The 14,561-nt window shown below is 36.9% G+C and overlaps 1 protein-coding gene across 2 annotated transcripts in view; it reads right to left on the bottom strand.

Moving 5' to 3' along the window:
* Positions 1-8,800: 8,800 nt before the first annotated feature.
* Positions 8,801-14,561, bottom strand: part of gnaia (guanine nucleotide binding protein (G protein), alpha inhibiting activity polypeptide a) — a 14,113-nt gene continuing 8,352 nt past the window's right edge. The window contains exons 5-9 of one of the 2 annotated variants that reach the window (XM_017473284.2): positions 13,930-14,058; positions 12,556-12,685; positions 11,537-11,690; positions 11,186-11,393; positions 8,801-9,775 (exon numbers count right to left, since the gene is read on the bottom strand). In XM_017473284.2, coding sequence (XP_017328773.1) covers positions 11,203-11,393; positions 11,537-11,690; positions 12,556-12,685; positions 13,930-14,058 — 604 coding nt within the window. In that variant the 3' untranslated portion in view covers positions 8,801-9,775; positions 11,186-11,202. 2 annotated transcript variants of the gene reach the window in all.

Below are 14,561 nucleotides of genomic sequence, written 5' to 3'. Positions count from 1 at the left end.
TTCGCTCTCAGTCATATAAATATTCATATCAACAGTAATGAATAACAATGGGAAATTAAACAGTGTTATTTACATGATCACCTGGGTCGCTTTTGTTAATCATTTTTATGAATTAATTATATGACATAAACATCTTAATACTGTGTATTAAATTTTAGTTTTAAGACACAAAATTTAGAATATATTTTAATATTTTAAATATTTTTTATCCTTAATTGTATCCTTGATGTTTGCTAATACTAACATTACTGTTCCACTGACTTTAGTGTTTAGCGTGTTTGCCTTTCACCTCTGAGGTTGGGGGATCGAATCCTGCCTCTGCCTTGTGTGTGCAGAGTGTGTATGTTCCCTCGTGCTTCAGGGGTTTCCTCCGGGTACTCCAGTTTCCTTCCCCAGTCCAAAGACATGTGTTGTGGGCTGATTAGTGTTTCCAGACTGTTCGTAGTGTGTGAACGTGTCTGTGATTGAGCCCGGTTATGGGTTGGCACCCAGTCCAGGGTGTCTCCCGCTTTGTGCCCCAATTTCCTTGGGATAGGCTCCAGGCTGCCCCGTGGCCCTTTGTAGGATTAACCATAACAATAAAGCTGCATTTAACAACATAGCAATGATTCCCAAAAATAACTCCACTTTCACTCCGTGTGAACTGGTGTAATGTGAAATGAGTGGGTTTTTAAACTGAGAATAGTTAATACGATCTGGCAACCCGGCACGCAATGAATGTGAAATGACCCGGATGTAATGTCTCTTGGAGCAGGAATGATCGGTCTACATGAAAATTAAAACATGTGGAAAGTGGACTGAATCCTTCACGGTGCTGAGTAAATACTTATAGCGCTGAGTTAATGCCTACAGTCACTGTTAATGTTACTAACAGTTACTACAGTCACTGTTACACTGTTAATAACACTGTGTATAAACACTGTGTTAATTCTGCACTCATTCCATAGACACTCAGAAATAAAGGACCTTTCCTTGCCACGGGGGTGATATCATGAAGGGTGTATAGGGTACATCTTTCACCTGGAAATACCTTTAATTCGATTTTAGAGTAACATCAGTTATTCTTAAGTCTTAATTATGTACCTTAAATTAAAGGTGGACCATTGATGGTACCACTCCACCTTTATTTTTTAGTGTACTTGTAACACTGTTATGGTCTTAAAGGGCCTTTAATGATCCATTTCTTTGGGCCCTTGAAAAAGAAATGGCTGCATAGCAAGATGCCATCTATGACTTTCAATGTTAATATAAACCTGAAGTGAAAAACTAAGTGGTGTTTTAATTGTTGTCATTACTTTTTAATGTGAGTTCAGGGAGGACAAGAGAGGCCTGATGTTTCATTCAGTATTAAGGAGGCTGTCAAGCTGATGGCAAACATTAGCTGTGAATGAGAAGGCACACTGAGGTAACAAGTGCTTTAGCCTAATGAAATCCTAAAATGTTTGCAACATGGTTTCTGTAGAACATTTTGGTTTTTGTGTCCACAGTAGCAGGGTAAAGTGGGTTTTGATCTAAAGGCTTATACTTTTCTAAATAATAATAGTGATGCCTATGTATGCAAATATCTTCCAAACTAAAATGTTTATAAACATTTTTAATCACCTAATCTTCTTTTGACTATTCGCTTGCGTTGAGTGTAATTTTCTATTTGTTTGGAGTACATTTGGAACACCATTACCGTTACCTTGCGCTGGGTTCCCTCATTATTGTGCACAATGTATACTGTACCTCATCGTACCTCACTGTCTACTGCACGCATTTCCATTTCTGCCACTGATTCTGCTCACATTGAACAATAAGACCACAGAATCCCATTATTGACCCCAAAATGCCCAGCAAGGACTTGCTTTCCACAGCTGTTCTCACTAGTTGTCAGAACACCTTGGCACCTTCTTCCCCAAGTAGTTCTGTTGGCACCTTTGTCCAGTATACCTGTGCCTGTGGGTTTGGCACTGGGAAAGAAGTGCAGGTTGACAATTGCAACTAAAACCTCCAGAAAATACTTCTGATCCCCTAGTACATGGGTAGAAACTGTTCTGCAAACGGTGCCTAGCCATTCATTTAGATCTGGTGTACTGCCCAGCTCCTAGACTACTCTCCTTCCTGCAGGGACAGTGGAAAGTCTTGTCTACACTAAAAGTGCATGTGGCCAGACATTCCTGAGTGCTGCCTGGCCCATACCATGACATTCCACTCTATGAGGAGCGTCTCTTCCTCATGGGCATTATTTAGATGCATGCTGCTCCAGAAAGTCAGAGCTGATGGTACCTCTGCATCACCATGCACTTTCTCCAGGTTCTGCATGTTTAACATTGCCCCGCTTTCCATTTGGTGGGTTGGTTTCTAATGACATTGTGGCCTTATCAATTAACATTAATTACTTATGTAACTGTGGTTCTACAAACAACAGATAACAGCCCATGGTTCCCTGTCCCCCAGAACCAGATCTAGCAGGAACTCAGCAAGAAGGGAAAGGAGACTGTATAACAACAGTATTCATTGCAAATACTATGTCATATGGTCACTTTGTGACTTGTTGGTATGTCTCAGCATGAGCGTGTGTACACATCAGAAGGTATCCAGGTGCTACTCAGTGATTATTGAACAACACTTATGTATGTAGCTAGTGTTCTCTCTGCTACAGTTCTCTAAATACTGCCCTATAGGGTTTCATCCATCCATCCATTTTCTATACCGGTTATCCTACTGGGTCACGGGAGCATGGGGCATCCCAGGGAGCATGGGGCACAGGGCGGGGGACACCCTGGACAGGGTGCCAGTCCATCGCTGGGCACATGTTTTTGGACTGGGGGAGGAAACCGGAGTACCCGAAGGAAACCCCCGCAGCATGGGGAACATGCAAACTCTGCACACACAGGGCCATGGCAGGAATCGAACCCCCAAATAGGGTTTCATGCTTTCTTCAATCCCTACACACCTGTTCTGACTAATAATGTAATTATCAGCCTTTATAAATTGGATCAGGGGTGTCTGGATTGGAGACAATTTGAACAAATGTAATGCAGTGAACCACTGGGACCCCCTGGTTTAAATAATTTGTTATTAGACTGTTGGCAAATATGATATGGTTCAGGCCTAAGGGGAATCATAATTAGATTTTGCAGATCATGTGCAGATTAGAGCAAAATATGATTTACCAGAGTGGATATTAAGATCATCTGGATTTTTGTGGATTAGGATTATTTGGGTGCTTCTCTAGTAGAGCAGATCTAACGCACAAATATATGGATGCCCAACAGTCATTCTTTGATATATGAAAGAAGGACTGTGATGTATTTATAAAGTACAGATTAAAACTTTTTTTTTCATTTTTGCAAATGAATTTCCAGGGATCTGATTATGAGGGTTTTTCAATTTGACAAACATTTCTCTATATCTTGAGATCCACCACTGCTGAACCTAAACATATATTTTATTTATAACTTATTAAAGCAAAAAAGACCTCATTTTTTATTTATATTCAAAATATTCCAAACTTGTCACAGACTTTCTGAAGGAAGTAAGACATCTTCCTCCATCACACTCCCCCAAGAGCCCTGTATGGAATCTCACCGTTATGCTAGGAGTCCCCTAAGACCTCTACTATTGAGCCCATGCAGAGTACTGAAGTGAAATCAGTCTCCATAAAGACATGAGCGTAGATAAGAGGTGGCTTGGGGCAGCCATCTTATACTGGGTACCCTTGTAAAACATTAGTAGTAGTAGTAGTAGTAGTAGTAGTAGTACTGTATTTATTTTGCAAACTGATTTTTAAGTATGTATATTTCAATTTTGGCATGCATACTTAAAATATTAGTATGCACTTATTTTTCAAGTATGCATACTTATTTTTTTACATATGCATATAAACTGGGTCTATAAGTTTGAGTACAACCTTTTTTAAAGCACGTTTATTTAGCATACTTGCTGTTTAATATTTGTACATATTTTTACAGATTTGTACTTTCACATTTCTTTGCTTAAATACTTCTAGGTAAACATTGCTTGGTTAATTAATCCATATGGTAAGCTAGTTAAACTTTAGCTTGCTCCAGCAGCGGTGGTGAGTTGGCATAGTGGGTAGTATTATGAGTTCATGCTCCAAGGGTTGTAGGTTCAATGCTGAACTGTGGTCACTTTTGCAGCGTTTCACGGTTCCTCCTGGGCCTGTGTGAGTTTCCTATAGGTTTTCCAGTTTTCTCCCACCTCTTGAAAACATGCCACTTAATGCTTTAGCTAAAAGTCTGACTTGTGAGACTACCGTGACTCTTACCAGGACAAATATGTAGATGATTAATGAATTGTTTCAGCATGATTCTGATGCTCAAACTGACATATAAGGAATAGTAAACATCTAAGGTTTGACCACTGAACCTAACCAATAACTAGTTTTTGGATGAAACCCTTGGAATAGAAATATGTGCAATGAAATAGTTTAGTCACTTTTCAATGATATCAGTGTAAAGATATGGATTTATTAAAACATGCAGTTAACAGTTCTGTTCCCCACGTTCTTGGCAGCTATGATAGAAGTTGAGCTTCCCCATGTCCTAAATATTACTCTTACCCCTGAGACTTACAGACGTAGATCAAATGTTCTGAGCTTCGCGGTTCATTGCAGTGGTCTGACGCAACAACCGCTCATGTTTTTAACGTCCTGGAGAGGGGAAGAAGGCATCAACACACACACACACACACACACACACACAAAGTGTGAAATTCAGGATTTTCCTTGATTTTAATCAGATTCAGATGCGAAGTAACTAGTAACTTGAGTAGTTTCGTATACTTTATTACTCTTACTCAAGTAATTATTATCACTTTTACTTTTCACTTCTACGTCTTTATCCCCGCTGAACAGTTGCTCTATGAGGTTTCAGCACTACTTGACTAGCTGACCTACATGTTGGAGGTGTGAAAACATCTTGGACATAACCCTAGGCCCACACAAACCCAAAGTGTGGAGGCCATTCCACTGAACTGCCCAAAAGATATTTCAAATGAAACTGCACGAAAAGTTTACAAAAAAAAAAAGAGACTGAGAGAAAATTCAGAGACTCTCTTTGCAAACCTCCATAAAGATGGCAACACCAGCAACCTGATTTTTTTATATGAATAAACCCCATGTATGGCACCGGCCCATAATTTCAAATTTTCCCTCTGCTGAAAGAAAAGACATCTGTGGGGGTTTCCAGCTAAAAAAGTAAAAAAAAATTTAAAAAATACAAAAATAAAATGAGTAAGACAAAACTGTCAGCATCAATATATAAGATATGTGTAAAATGTCAATAAAAACAATGCAATGATTTGCAAATCTCATAAATCCATATTTTATTCACAATAGAATGTAGAAAACATAGCACATGTTTAAACTGAGGAAATGTACAATTTTAAGGGAAAAATTAGGTAATTTTTAATTTGTTGGTAGCAACATGTATAAAAAAAATATTGGTGAAACTCTGCCCATCGTTACTTCTGAGAGACTTTGCCTCTCTAAGATACTCTTTTTATACTCAAAAATTATACCATGTGTACAAGTTGTGGGACACTCACTGTAGGAAGGATAAAGGCAAATAAAAACAATAATAATACATGGCTGCTTAGGGCTTCCGTAGGATTGGGTTCAGCAACAAAGAAATTCTTTGTGTTTTTGAAGAGGATGAATCCTGCAGCTTTTTCGCCAGTTACTTATTGACACGTGGATCTCCCCTTCCCCCCAATTATCATCACCTCTCAGCAGTGCTTCTCTTTGAGTAAAATACTTTTGCCTCCATTGCGATGTCACACTGCAAATACGTACAAATCACTTGACCTGGATAGAATCCATGTGACTCTCCAGGTTTTATGCTTCTGCTCCTCCCCTTCAAATTTTATTAGCCAAAAGATAAGATTAATTAAAGATGATAATGGCTTGTTAATCGGCCAGTATATTTGCATGTGAAACCAAAGCTATTGAAGATACAGCATATGCATTTTACTCCATGGATTGCTCAATTAAACAAACTGCATTCCTTTTCTTAAAAAGGATTTTAAAAAGTTAGTGGTACTTTCACTAACTTTAAAAAAAATAATAATTCTTGGTCACAATTGTAATGGGTGGGACAGTAAAACAGGTCAGTAAGAAATTATCAGTTGCTCAATAAGACCTATTAATATATTGCAAACTATATAGTAAAATTTTTCCCCCTAGCATAAACAATATTAGTTCAATGGTCTAAAAATGGAAAAAGTCAAACTGCAGTTGGAATAGGCAGTGATTTCGGTCATTGTAAAATAATGTTATTGTAAATAATTGTAAATAATGTTATTGTATTCTGTCATTTTAAAATAATGTTACAAAGCATTCCTTTATTTTTTTTTTTCTACAGTTAAATAAAAGTTAAACTGGAAAATTAAATGTTAGGCAATAAAAATGCACCTATTTCTGGACATTGCTTGAACTAAATATTCTACATAACAAATGAAAATCACAAACATGACACTTGTGAATAAAACAATTTTATATATTAAATTAAAAAAATATACAATATAGTTGTCTTGAATCTCTGCAGCTCATAAAAATATAAATGGAGCATCCATCAACTGAAAGCACGCTGTTGGAGTTCAAATTTAAAGTAGCATTTTTGTATTTAGTTGCTTCTGTTTCTGAATAAATAAGCATTAAGTCATCAAATCACAAGTGTATTTTGATTTGATGGTCAGAAACTGTACTAAATGACGACTAACCTAAAAATCACAAACATGACACTCGTAAATAAAATTATTTTATATATGCAGTTTATTAGATCCTTAAAATAAAAAGACAGCTAAATAGTGGGAAAAAAACGTAATAATTGTTGCAATTAAACGGATGAATTAACGTAACTTGCTAATATTCCATCACCTGAATCTTACTAATTGGCATGGGCCTCCAGTCAGTGTTGCTCACGTGGAATTCATTCAACGTTACCTCCATGAACTTTCTACAGTGAAAAAAAACTCCGCTCATTTTAAAAACAGGTAGTTGAGCTGAGGCTCAAACCTGTTCACTGGCTATTTACTGGCAGATGTGTGCCTTTTATGTCTAATGTTGATCCTACTCAGGCCTACTCTGATGTACTGATGGGGTAGTCACAATGTGTCATTTTCTGTGGATAAGGATTAGTATTTTGTCTCAGACTAGTTTGCCACCCCAATGTCATTGGGTCAAATACGACCACCCCATTGTAAAAAAAAAATCTAGCTAGGCCCCTGTGATCACAGACGCAAAAATAGTGCGAGAACTTTACCATTATCATTTCAACAGTTAAATGTTTAATAATTATGTTCCACAGAACATAATTCACTTACACACCAAACACTGCTTAGGCTGCATATATAGTCATTATATGATTACACAGTTCTTAGGAAACCTTTTGCTGATACAGCAACTGGACATTTACAGAGATCATCTACTTTCACTTACGGCCATTTTGTTTACATTTACCACAAGAATACAACCTTCAGCCCACCCTCCAAAATACTCTTAAGTAATGCACAAATAGCTTCATTACTTGTACTACAGCTAAGGAGGCATCATCAGTCATGTGACTGATCAGACAGTTGGGAGCTGCAGGAAGGTTGTTTGATGCAGTTTACCTGGGATCTGAGCCATATGGTACAGGACACTAGTGGGCTTTTGATCAAGGACTCCATCTTCTTCCTGCTACCTTCTCCTTTAGTACAGGCTCCATTAGGCATCTGGTTCATCTCCCTCAGAGATCGGAGAGATTAGACTAATCACTTGAGAGTAAAACTCAATCCTTCTACAATATAGTCTCAGCATGAAGTAGGGGGAATGAAGGAGTGTGTGGAAGCACATATTACAGAAAGGCATTTACTATTAAAGACATCCTTCATATACTTTATAAAATGTGTTTTTATGATTAAATTCTTTAAGAAAAAATTATTTAAATGTGCCTATGTGGTCAATAGTGTGAATCAACACTGCCACATTCCTTAAGAAACAACAGGTTCTGAAAGCATAAATAAACCACTTACTGTAGATTAATGAATGAATGAATGAAGGAAGGAATGACTGTAGTCTGAGGCTGCCTTTAGGCATTTCAGTTTAAGTGTTGTCTTAAGGGTCAAAAATCACCCGTCATTATATTTAACAGCAGAGAAAACAAGTCGTTTTCACTGATTAAATGCAGTCTTTCTGCACTGTGAAGAGGGAAAGCCCAGATATTCACAAAGTTTATGATGAATGGCAGGTTATTACTTCATGAATAACTGATTTGGGGTTTAAAATGAAATAAGTTGCTTTATTTTAGGGGTTTAGTTAAGAGACAAGGGGAGTATACATAATGTTAAGACTACACAAGGGATTTACACCACTAGTAGAACTGACTACAGTGTCTGGTCTAACCATCAAGGCATGGAGCTGTAAACATGATTTTCACCACCAGGGGGGAGCATGCTATAACACTTTAACGGGGTTTATAATGTCTTTATAAAGAATAGCTTTGGGCCTCCACCTCTTAAACACTAAGAAGAGGCCAGGTTTATAATAAAAGACTTTATTAATTTTGCTGACTATAATAATACAACACTACTAAACTATGTATGCATTTCTTATGTGTATAATTGAATAATAGTTAAACATAAACTACCAGTAAACATTATGAGTCACTATCTGAAATGTGTCACTATGGCTGCTGTTTGAGATGTTATAAATGTGTTTATATAGTGTATCACTGGTACACAACGCCAAAAGGTGACGGGAAGGCAAAAATAAAGGCTACTAAACAAAAGGACATCGGACAGACACAAAAACACCTATTTCGAAATGCCATGAGTTAATCACAGCACATTTTATTAGCAAAATAGTGGATACTGGTCAGTTATTCCCCACCAATGAGAACAGAGACAGTGAGGGACATAAGGTGAGGTGCATAAATCTAATAAAATTTATCATAAATATCTAGAAGAAAATGTCTACTATATAACATCATATTTTCTAGCATATAACAGGCAGTTAAATAGTGTGCAACGCACTTGGATGAGAAGTGCAAGGGTACTTATTTACTACAGAAATCATTTAACAAGATCAAAATGCTTTGGTCCTTTGAAAAAGGTTCTCTGTGAGCAAAATGCCCATCTCCATTTCTTCATCTTCATCCACAATGCCTTCAAGTTTTCAAAGTCATCACAGTTCTTCTTGAAACCAAAAGCCTTTTCAGTCCCACTCTTCGTAATCAAACTACAGACTAATCGGACACGATGGATGTGAATTCTGCGTAGTCAGATGTGTTCTGGGAAATCTCATCCATCTATAATGTTTGCACACAGAGGAGTTTCTCTATACTAATCTTATTATTCAGGCAGGTTTTACACGTACACCACGGGATTGTTTTGTCAACTATTCATATATGCTCTCCGTCATCATCAGAGTCACCCCCGGAAAAGAGTGCTACTAATGTTACATGATTTCATGTTAATGCCTACATCTGTGTTTGAGCAGCTTAAATGACCAAAAAAAAGAGCAGAGAATAAAAGATGTTCCCAAAAAAAACCTTCAGCATGAAAAAAAAACCTTCAGAAAGCAACTATAATTTTTTTTTTTTTTAAAACAGTTCCAGCGACAATTACAGTTGTACAAATATTTTACATAAAGATTTTTTTTCCCTGTAACAATAAAATTTTTTAGAGAAGATAAATAAAATGTTTACATAACGGATATGCCGTGTTCATAGTTGACCTCGCTGCAGCCGTACGTCTCCCAGCTACTTTCTGTCTGTCTATTTCCGTCACCCTGTGATGAAGCGAACAGAGAATGCAACAGACATAATCGTGTTCACGTAAGAGGAATTTGTTCTGCCAAGTACTCAAAGTCAGAGTTATAATAAGCACACAAATTGTTATAAAAAATTGCCAGTTTGTTAGGTAACACTCCTCTTTGGGCATTTTAGATATTATTTGTGTGGTGGATAATTCTCCCGACAGTAGTGATATGCAATGGTATGACAGTATCAGGTATAGTAGCCCTATGGTGGTCCCTTTCTGATAATATACAACGGAGAGGGGTGCTGAAATCTATACACTACACCTATTATGTACACCTGTAAGGTAAGTGGACATTATAAAATGGCCAAGGAGTATGTTCAAGATAACAAATAAATTGGACACTAGTACAGTGGTTCAAGCAGAGCCAGGGGGTCCATAAAATTGTATTTTATTTTTTATTATTTATTTATTTATTTTAGTTACAGGAAATCACAATCCACCCTTATTATATTATATTCACTGTTTAGTTCTTCATTATTATGTATTTAGTATTTTATTATTATAAATGTTTCACTTCAATTCAATGGATTTAATCCAAACTGTAATAACTCAAACATGTTGGCCTATAAATAATGTCAACTCTGACCTATGTTTTGCTGATGGAAAGTTCTTAAATGAAAAGCGCTATAGCTTCAATATATAGCCAGAGTATTTTTGTACACATTTGACCAATAAGCCCCATCTTTAAACAGTTTATAAAGACTATATTCATAAAGATGAATCTGTGTTGAGGGGTCTGTTATAATTATAGAATTTATTGAATTTAAAGTTATCAAATTATTTTAAAGGGGTGCCTGACTCTAAAACATTTGTGAAGCCTTGTTCTCAACTACACGTAACCTAAACGTAACAGTTTTTATGACTTTTCGGTGCTATTAAATTCTAATTTATTTGTAATTTTATGGCACATAAAATCACGCCGTGAGCTTCAGTGGCATCGGCAGATGCAGGTTTTAACCTGAGAACATATTTACTGTTCTCCAGATGCGTTTGGTTACATTTTACTCAACAGAAGGTAGCTAATGTAAGCCTCAGATTAACGCACACCTAAGGCAGGATGTAAAAACAGACGTACGTTAATATTATTGGATTTTTTTTCTGTTATATATTTTGAAAATAAAATAGGACACGAATTTAAAAATGCTTGTAGTCCAAGATCTAGGAACAATACAATTTTAAAAAGTAATTTCAGACAAGTTAAGACCTTTTAAGGACCCAAAGATATCCTGATAAAAGTATAATAATATTTGATGTTAAAAGAAATGGGTAAAACAAGACGTGATGCTGCTATATATAGATTTTCTTGTCATTTCAAGCAGTTACTCTTGAGAGATCTGTAAAAGATAAATAATTCATAATCTCATAGATTTTTACTCACTGATATAACAGCTGGATCTAGAACAGCCCACAGTCCTTCAGGTTATTCTTGATGATGACATCAGTGACGGCATCAAAGACAAACTGCACGTTCTTAGTGTCTGTTGCGCAAGTGAAGTGGGTGTAGATTTCCTTGGTTTCCTTCTTCACGTTCAGGTCCTCAAACTGATTCTGGATATGGGCGGCCGCTTCGTCATACGTGTTCCCACCTTAGCACAAGAACAGAAGTACTGATGAGAGAATACCAGACACAATACCATAAAGGAACCAACTGTGATATGGCTGCATGTCTGACGTATAGCACATTTACGACACATTTAAGTTCAGACACGCTAATCGTGTATGCACGTACCAGTGTAGTCTGGGAAGCAAATGGTCAGAGGGCTTTTCTTGACTTTCTCCTCAAACAGATCTTTCTTATTGAGGAAAAGGATGATGGACGTCTCCTCAAACCACTTATTGTTGCAGATGCTGTCAAACAGCTTCATGCTCTCGTGCATGCGGTTCTGTAGAAGGTGAAATACAAGATGGAAAATAATCCAGCAACTCTGATAAATCATCTAGAGCAGGTATGTCAAACATACAGCCCAGTAAAGGTTCTAATCCAGCGCACAAAATGAATTGAGAATCCGTGTTCTTTGGTCGACTGTAATTGAATTGAAAGAACAGCAGAAAAAAATCTAGTCTCCCACTATAGCAATTAACCCAGGGCCCTAAATGCAACTACTTACAAAAGGTGCTAATGATGCAATTGTGAATGAATGCAATTCTTCATAAGCAAACTAAAAATTTCATGCTGTACCTATGTCTAAACATTGTCCAAAAGAATGATTTTCGGGTTTCACAGCAATGGGGGCGAATACTTACGCAATCACAACTTCTGAAATCTAATCTGCAAATAATTTTTCAAACTATATTGATTTCCCTACATTTCAATGACTATAGGCTTTGTCTGTAAATGAGAGCTGTACTGATGAATCGAAGGGGGCTTTGGCTGAATGCGTGTTGTGATGACATCACTCGAGGCATTGTGATGATTTCCTAAATCTGTGGAAAATCTGTGGTAATTTTGAAAAATTGCAAGTTGTATTCATTTCTCCGATCGCAAAATGTTTTTTTGGTAATGAATAGCAGTCGGCCCATCTTTATTCTAGGTGATCTATCTGTTTGTGCATTATGAATGTACCTTTTTGATAACGGCTGATAAATGAAAAACATTTAGGTGGAGTTGTTGATGTTCGTTCCCTTATTTTCCTGACTAATTATAAATGTGGTCCGTTACCTAAAATGAATTTCACACCCCTGATACAGACCCTGTGTTACAGTAAAGTCATCAAGTACAGCTAAAGTGATGTTGAGGATAGAACGTACCATTTCCTCATCCTCAGCCAGAACCAGGTCGTAGTCACTCATAGAAGCGCAGAAAATGATGGCGGTCACCCCCTCGAAGCAGTGAATCCACTTCTTTCTTTCAGATCTCTGACCACCCACGTCAAACATCCTGCAAGGACAGAGTTAACATCATTTATATAAAAAAAAAAAATAAAAATAAAAAAATAGTACTCAAACATTACAGCAGTACAATATGACATTACTGGAACTGGATTTCCTAGAAAGAGCACTGGTTTCTTAGATATGCCACAAAAAAAAAAAAAAGGATTTTGCTTGAGGAATTACATAAATGCACATGGGTTGTGTGATTTATTCTCTCACTGTTCATGAATATTACAGTATGGCAGCATTATCTAAACAATAAGGACTTTAAGCGTAGGTGGAAAAAAAACCTGAGCTATTTTGCACATGCACAAGTACAATGTGAGGTTTATCATATTTCATATTATTTTTTACTAGATGTTTGATTGAAAGGTTATTTATACTAAATAATGCTACTATCCTTTCAATCAATTCAGATTGCACTTTTCAGGGACACCAGCTGACCAAGGTTCACATTTTTCCTTGTGTTCCTCATCTTTTGCATAAAGCAGGTGTTCCCTTGCTCCCCTGACAGCATAAATTGTCTGACACTAGTATCGGTCCTTATGTTAGAGCTGTTCATTAGCAACTTTGAGTTCCACTCCTATTGTAAAAAATAACTAGCCACTGATGGGTAAAGCCCTTAACAGCATCTTAGCCATGTTGTCAATTATCTGATACATGAAGAGAACAAGTACAATGTCATGAAAGAGGCTTTAGGGCAGCAAGACATCAAAACAAAACTTTATGCCTTTTTATTTTCTGCATTTAAATCTCAAACGTTCCCGACATTCCGTGAGTTTACCATAAATCTCAAATATTCAAATTCTCCATACAATACTGCAAGTCTTAAGTCATATTATATCTTATAGTTCGTTTGAAATCCTTGGTCTGTGTCCTAGTATACACTCAGTCAAGATGCTAATTAGGCATTTCTGAATTTACAACCATAAATAACACTGCTTTGAAATCAAGACATAAACATAAGGGAAGTTCAAACCCAACACACTGACACTTCCTGAATTCATCATACCCGCCTTCCAAAATAAATTGCATAGTATATACTAATAACATATTCTTTGTTTGGTCAGATAATACACAAAACAGCAGAGACGCACTCACAAAACCTGAAAGGCAAGCAGGGAAACATGCAAACGATGTTCTCCACCACAATATTTCAATAATTTGCCTGATTTATGTGCTATGGATGGCCGGTAGACATTCCCCAGTTGTGATATGGGTTCAATGTTTTGATTAAAGTCTAATGCTCACTTAAAGTGAAGATCCTTGAAGGTGAAGTGGGTCTCAACAATACCAGTGGTCTTCACTCTGGTCCTGAGGACATCCTGTTGCGTGGGGACGTAAGTAGGGACCGATATCCTGTCTAGATCATTCAGGTAGCTATGAACAAAAGAAGAACAATGGGATATAGTAGTATCAAAGGAGTAGTGTGTTACATCATATACAGTAAAAGACATTCTTGAATGAATGTCAGCTTACATTCTTGGTCATGCTGACCTGAAATATACATCAATCATTTTTGGAACTGAATGTCCTTTAGTGAAAGTGCCTTGTGTCTGCATATCACATGCAAAAGGTGAGGTTTTGCCACATCATACTTCTCAACACACATCCATTTTATTTGCATCGTTGTCCATTTGAATAAAACAAATTTGAATCTCTATGGAGATTTTTGAACACGCAGAAGGGAATAAAACAATAGCAATAAATTGTAATACTCAGCTCAAATAAGAAGAGAACACTCGTCTAGAAAAGCATGAACGTTTATCTGCTGTTAACAAAGTAACAGGATGATGCAGTATACATCCAGAACGAGAGAAACAAACAAAAAAAAAAAAACAGAAATACACCAGTGCACACTAAAAACACCATCAAATCTTTTA

Source organism: Ictalurus punctatus, chromosome 8 (genome assembly GCF_001660625.3).
Source record: "Ictalurus punctatus breed USDA103 chromosome 8, Coco_2.0, whole genome shotgun sequence".
In the NCBI taxonomy this organism is placed as follows: domain Eukaryota; kingdom Metazoa; phylum Chordata; class Actinopteri; order Siluriformes; family Ictaluridae; genus Ictalurus; species Ictalurus punctatus.
This window is presented reverse-complemented; position numbering and strand designations above follow the sequence as displayed.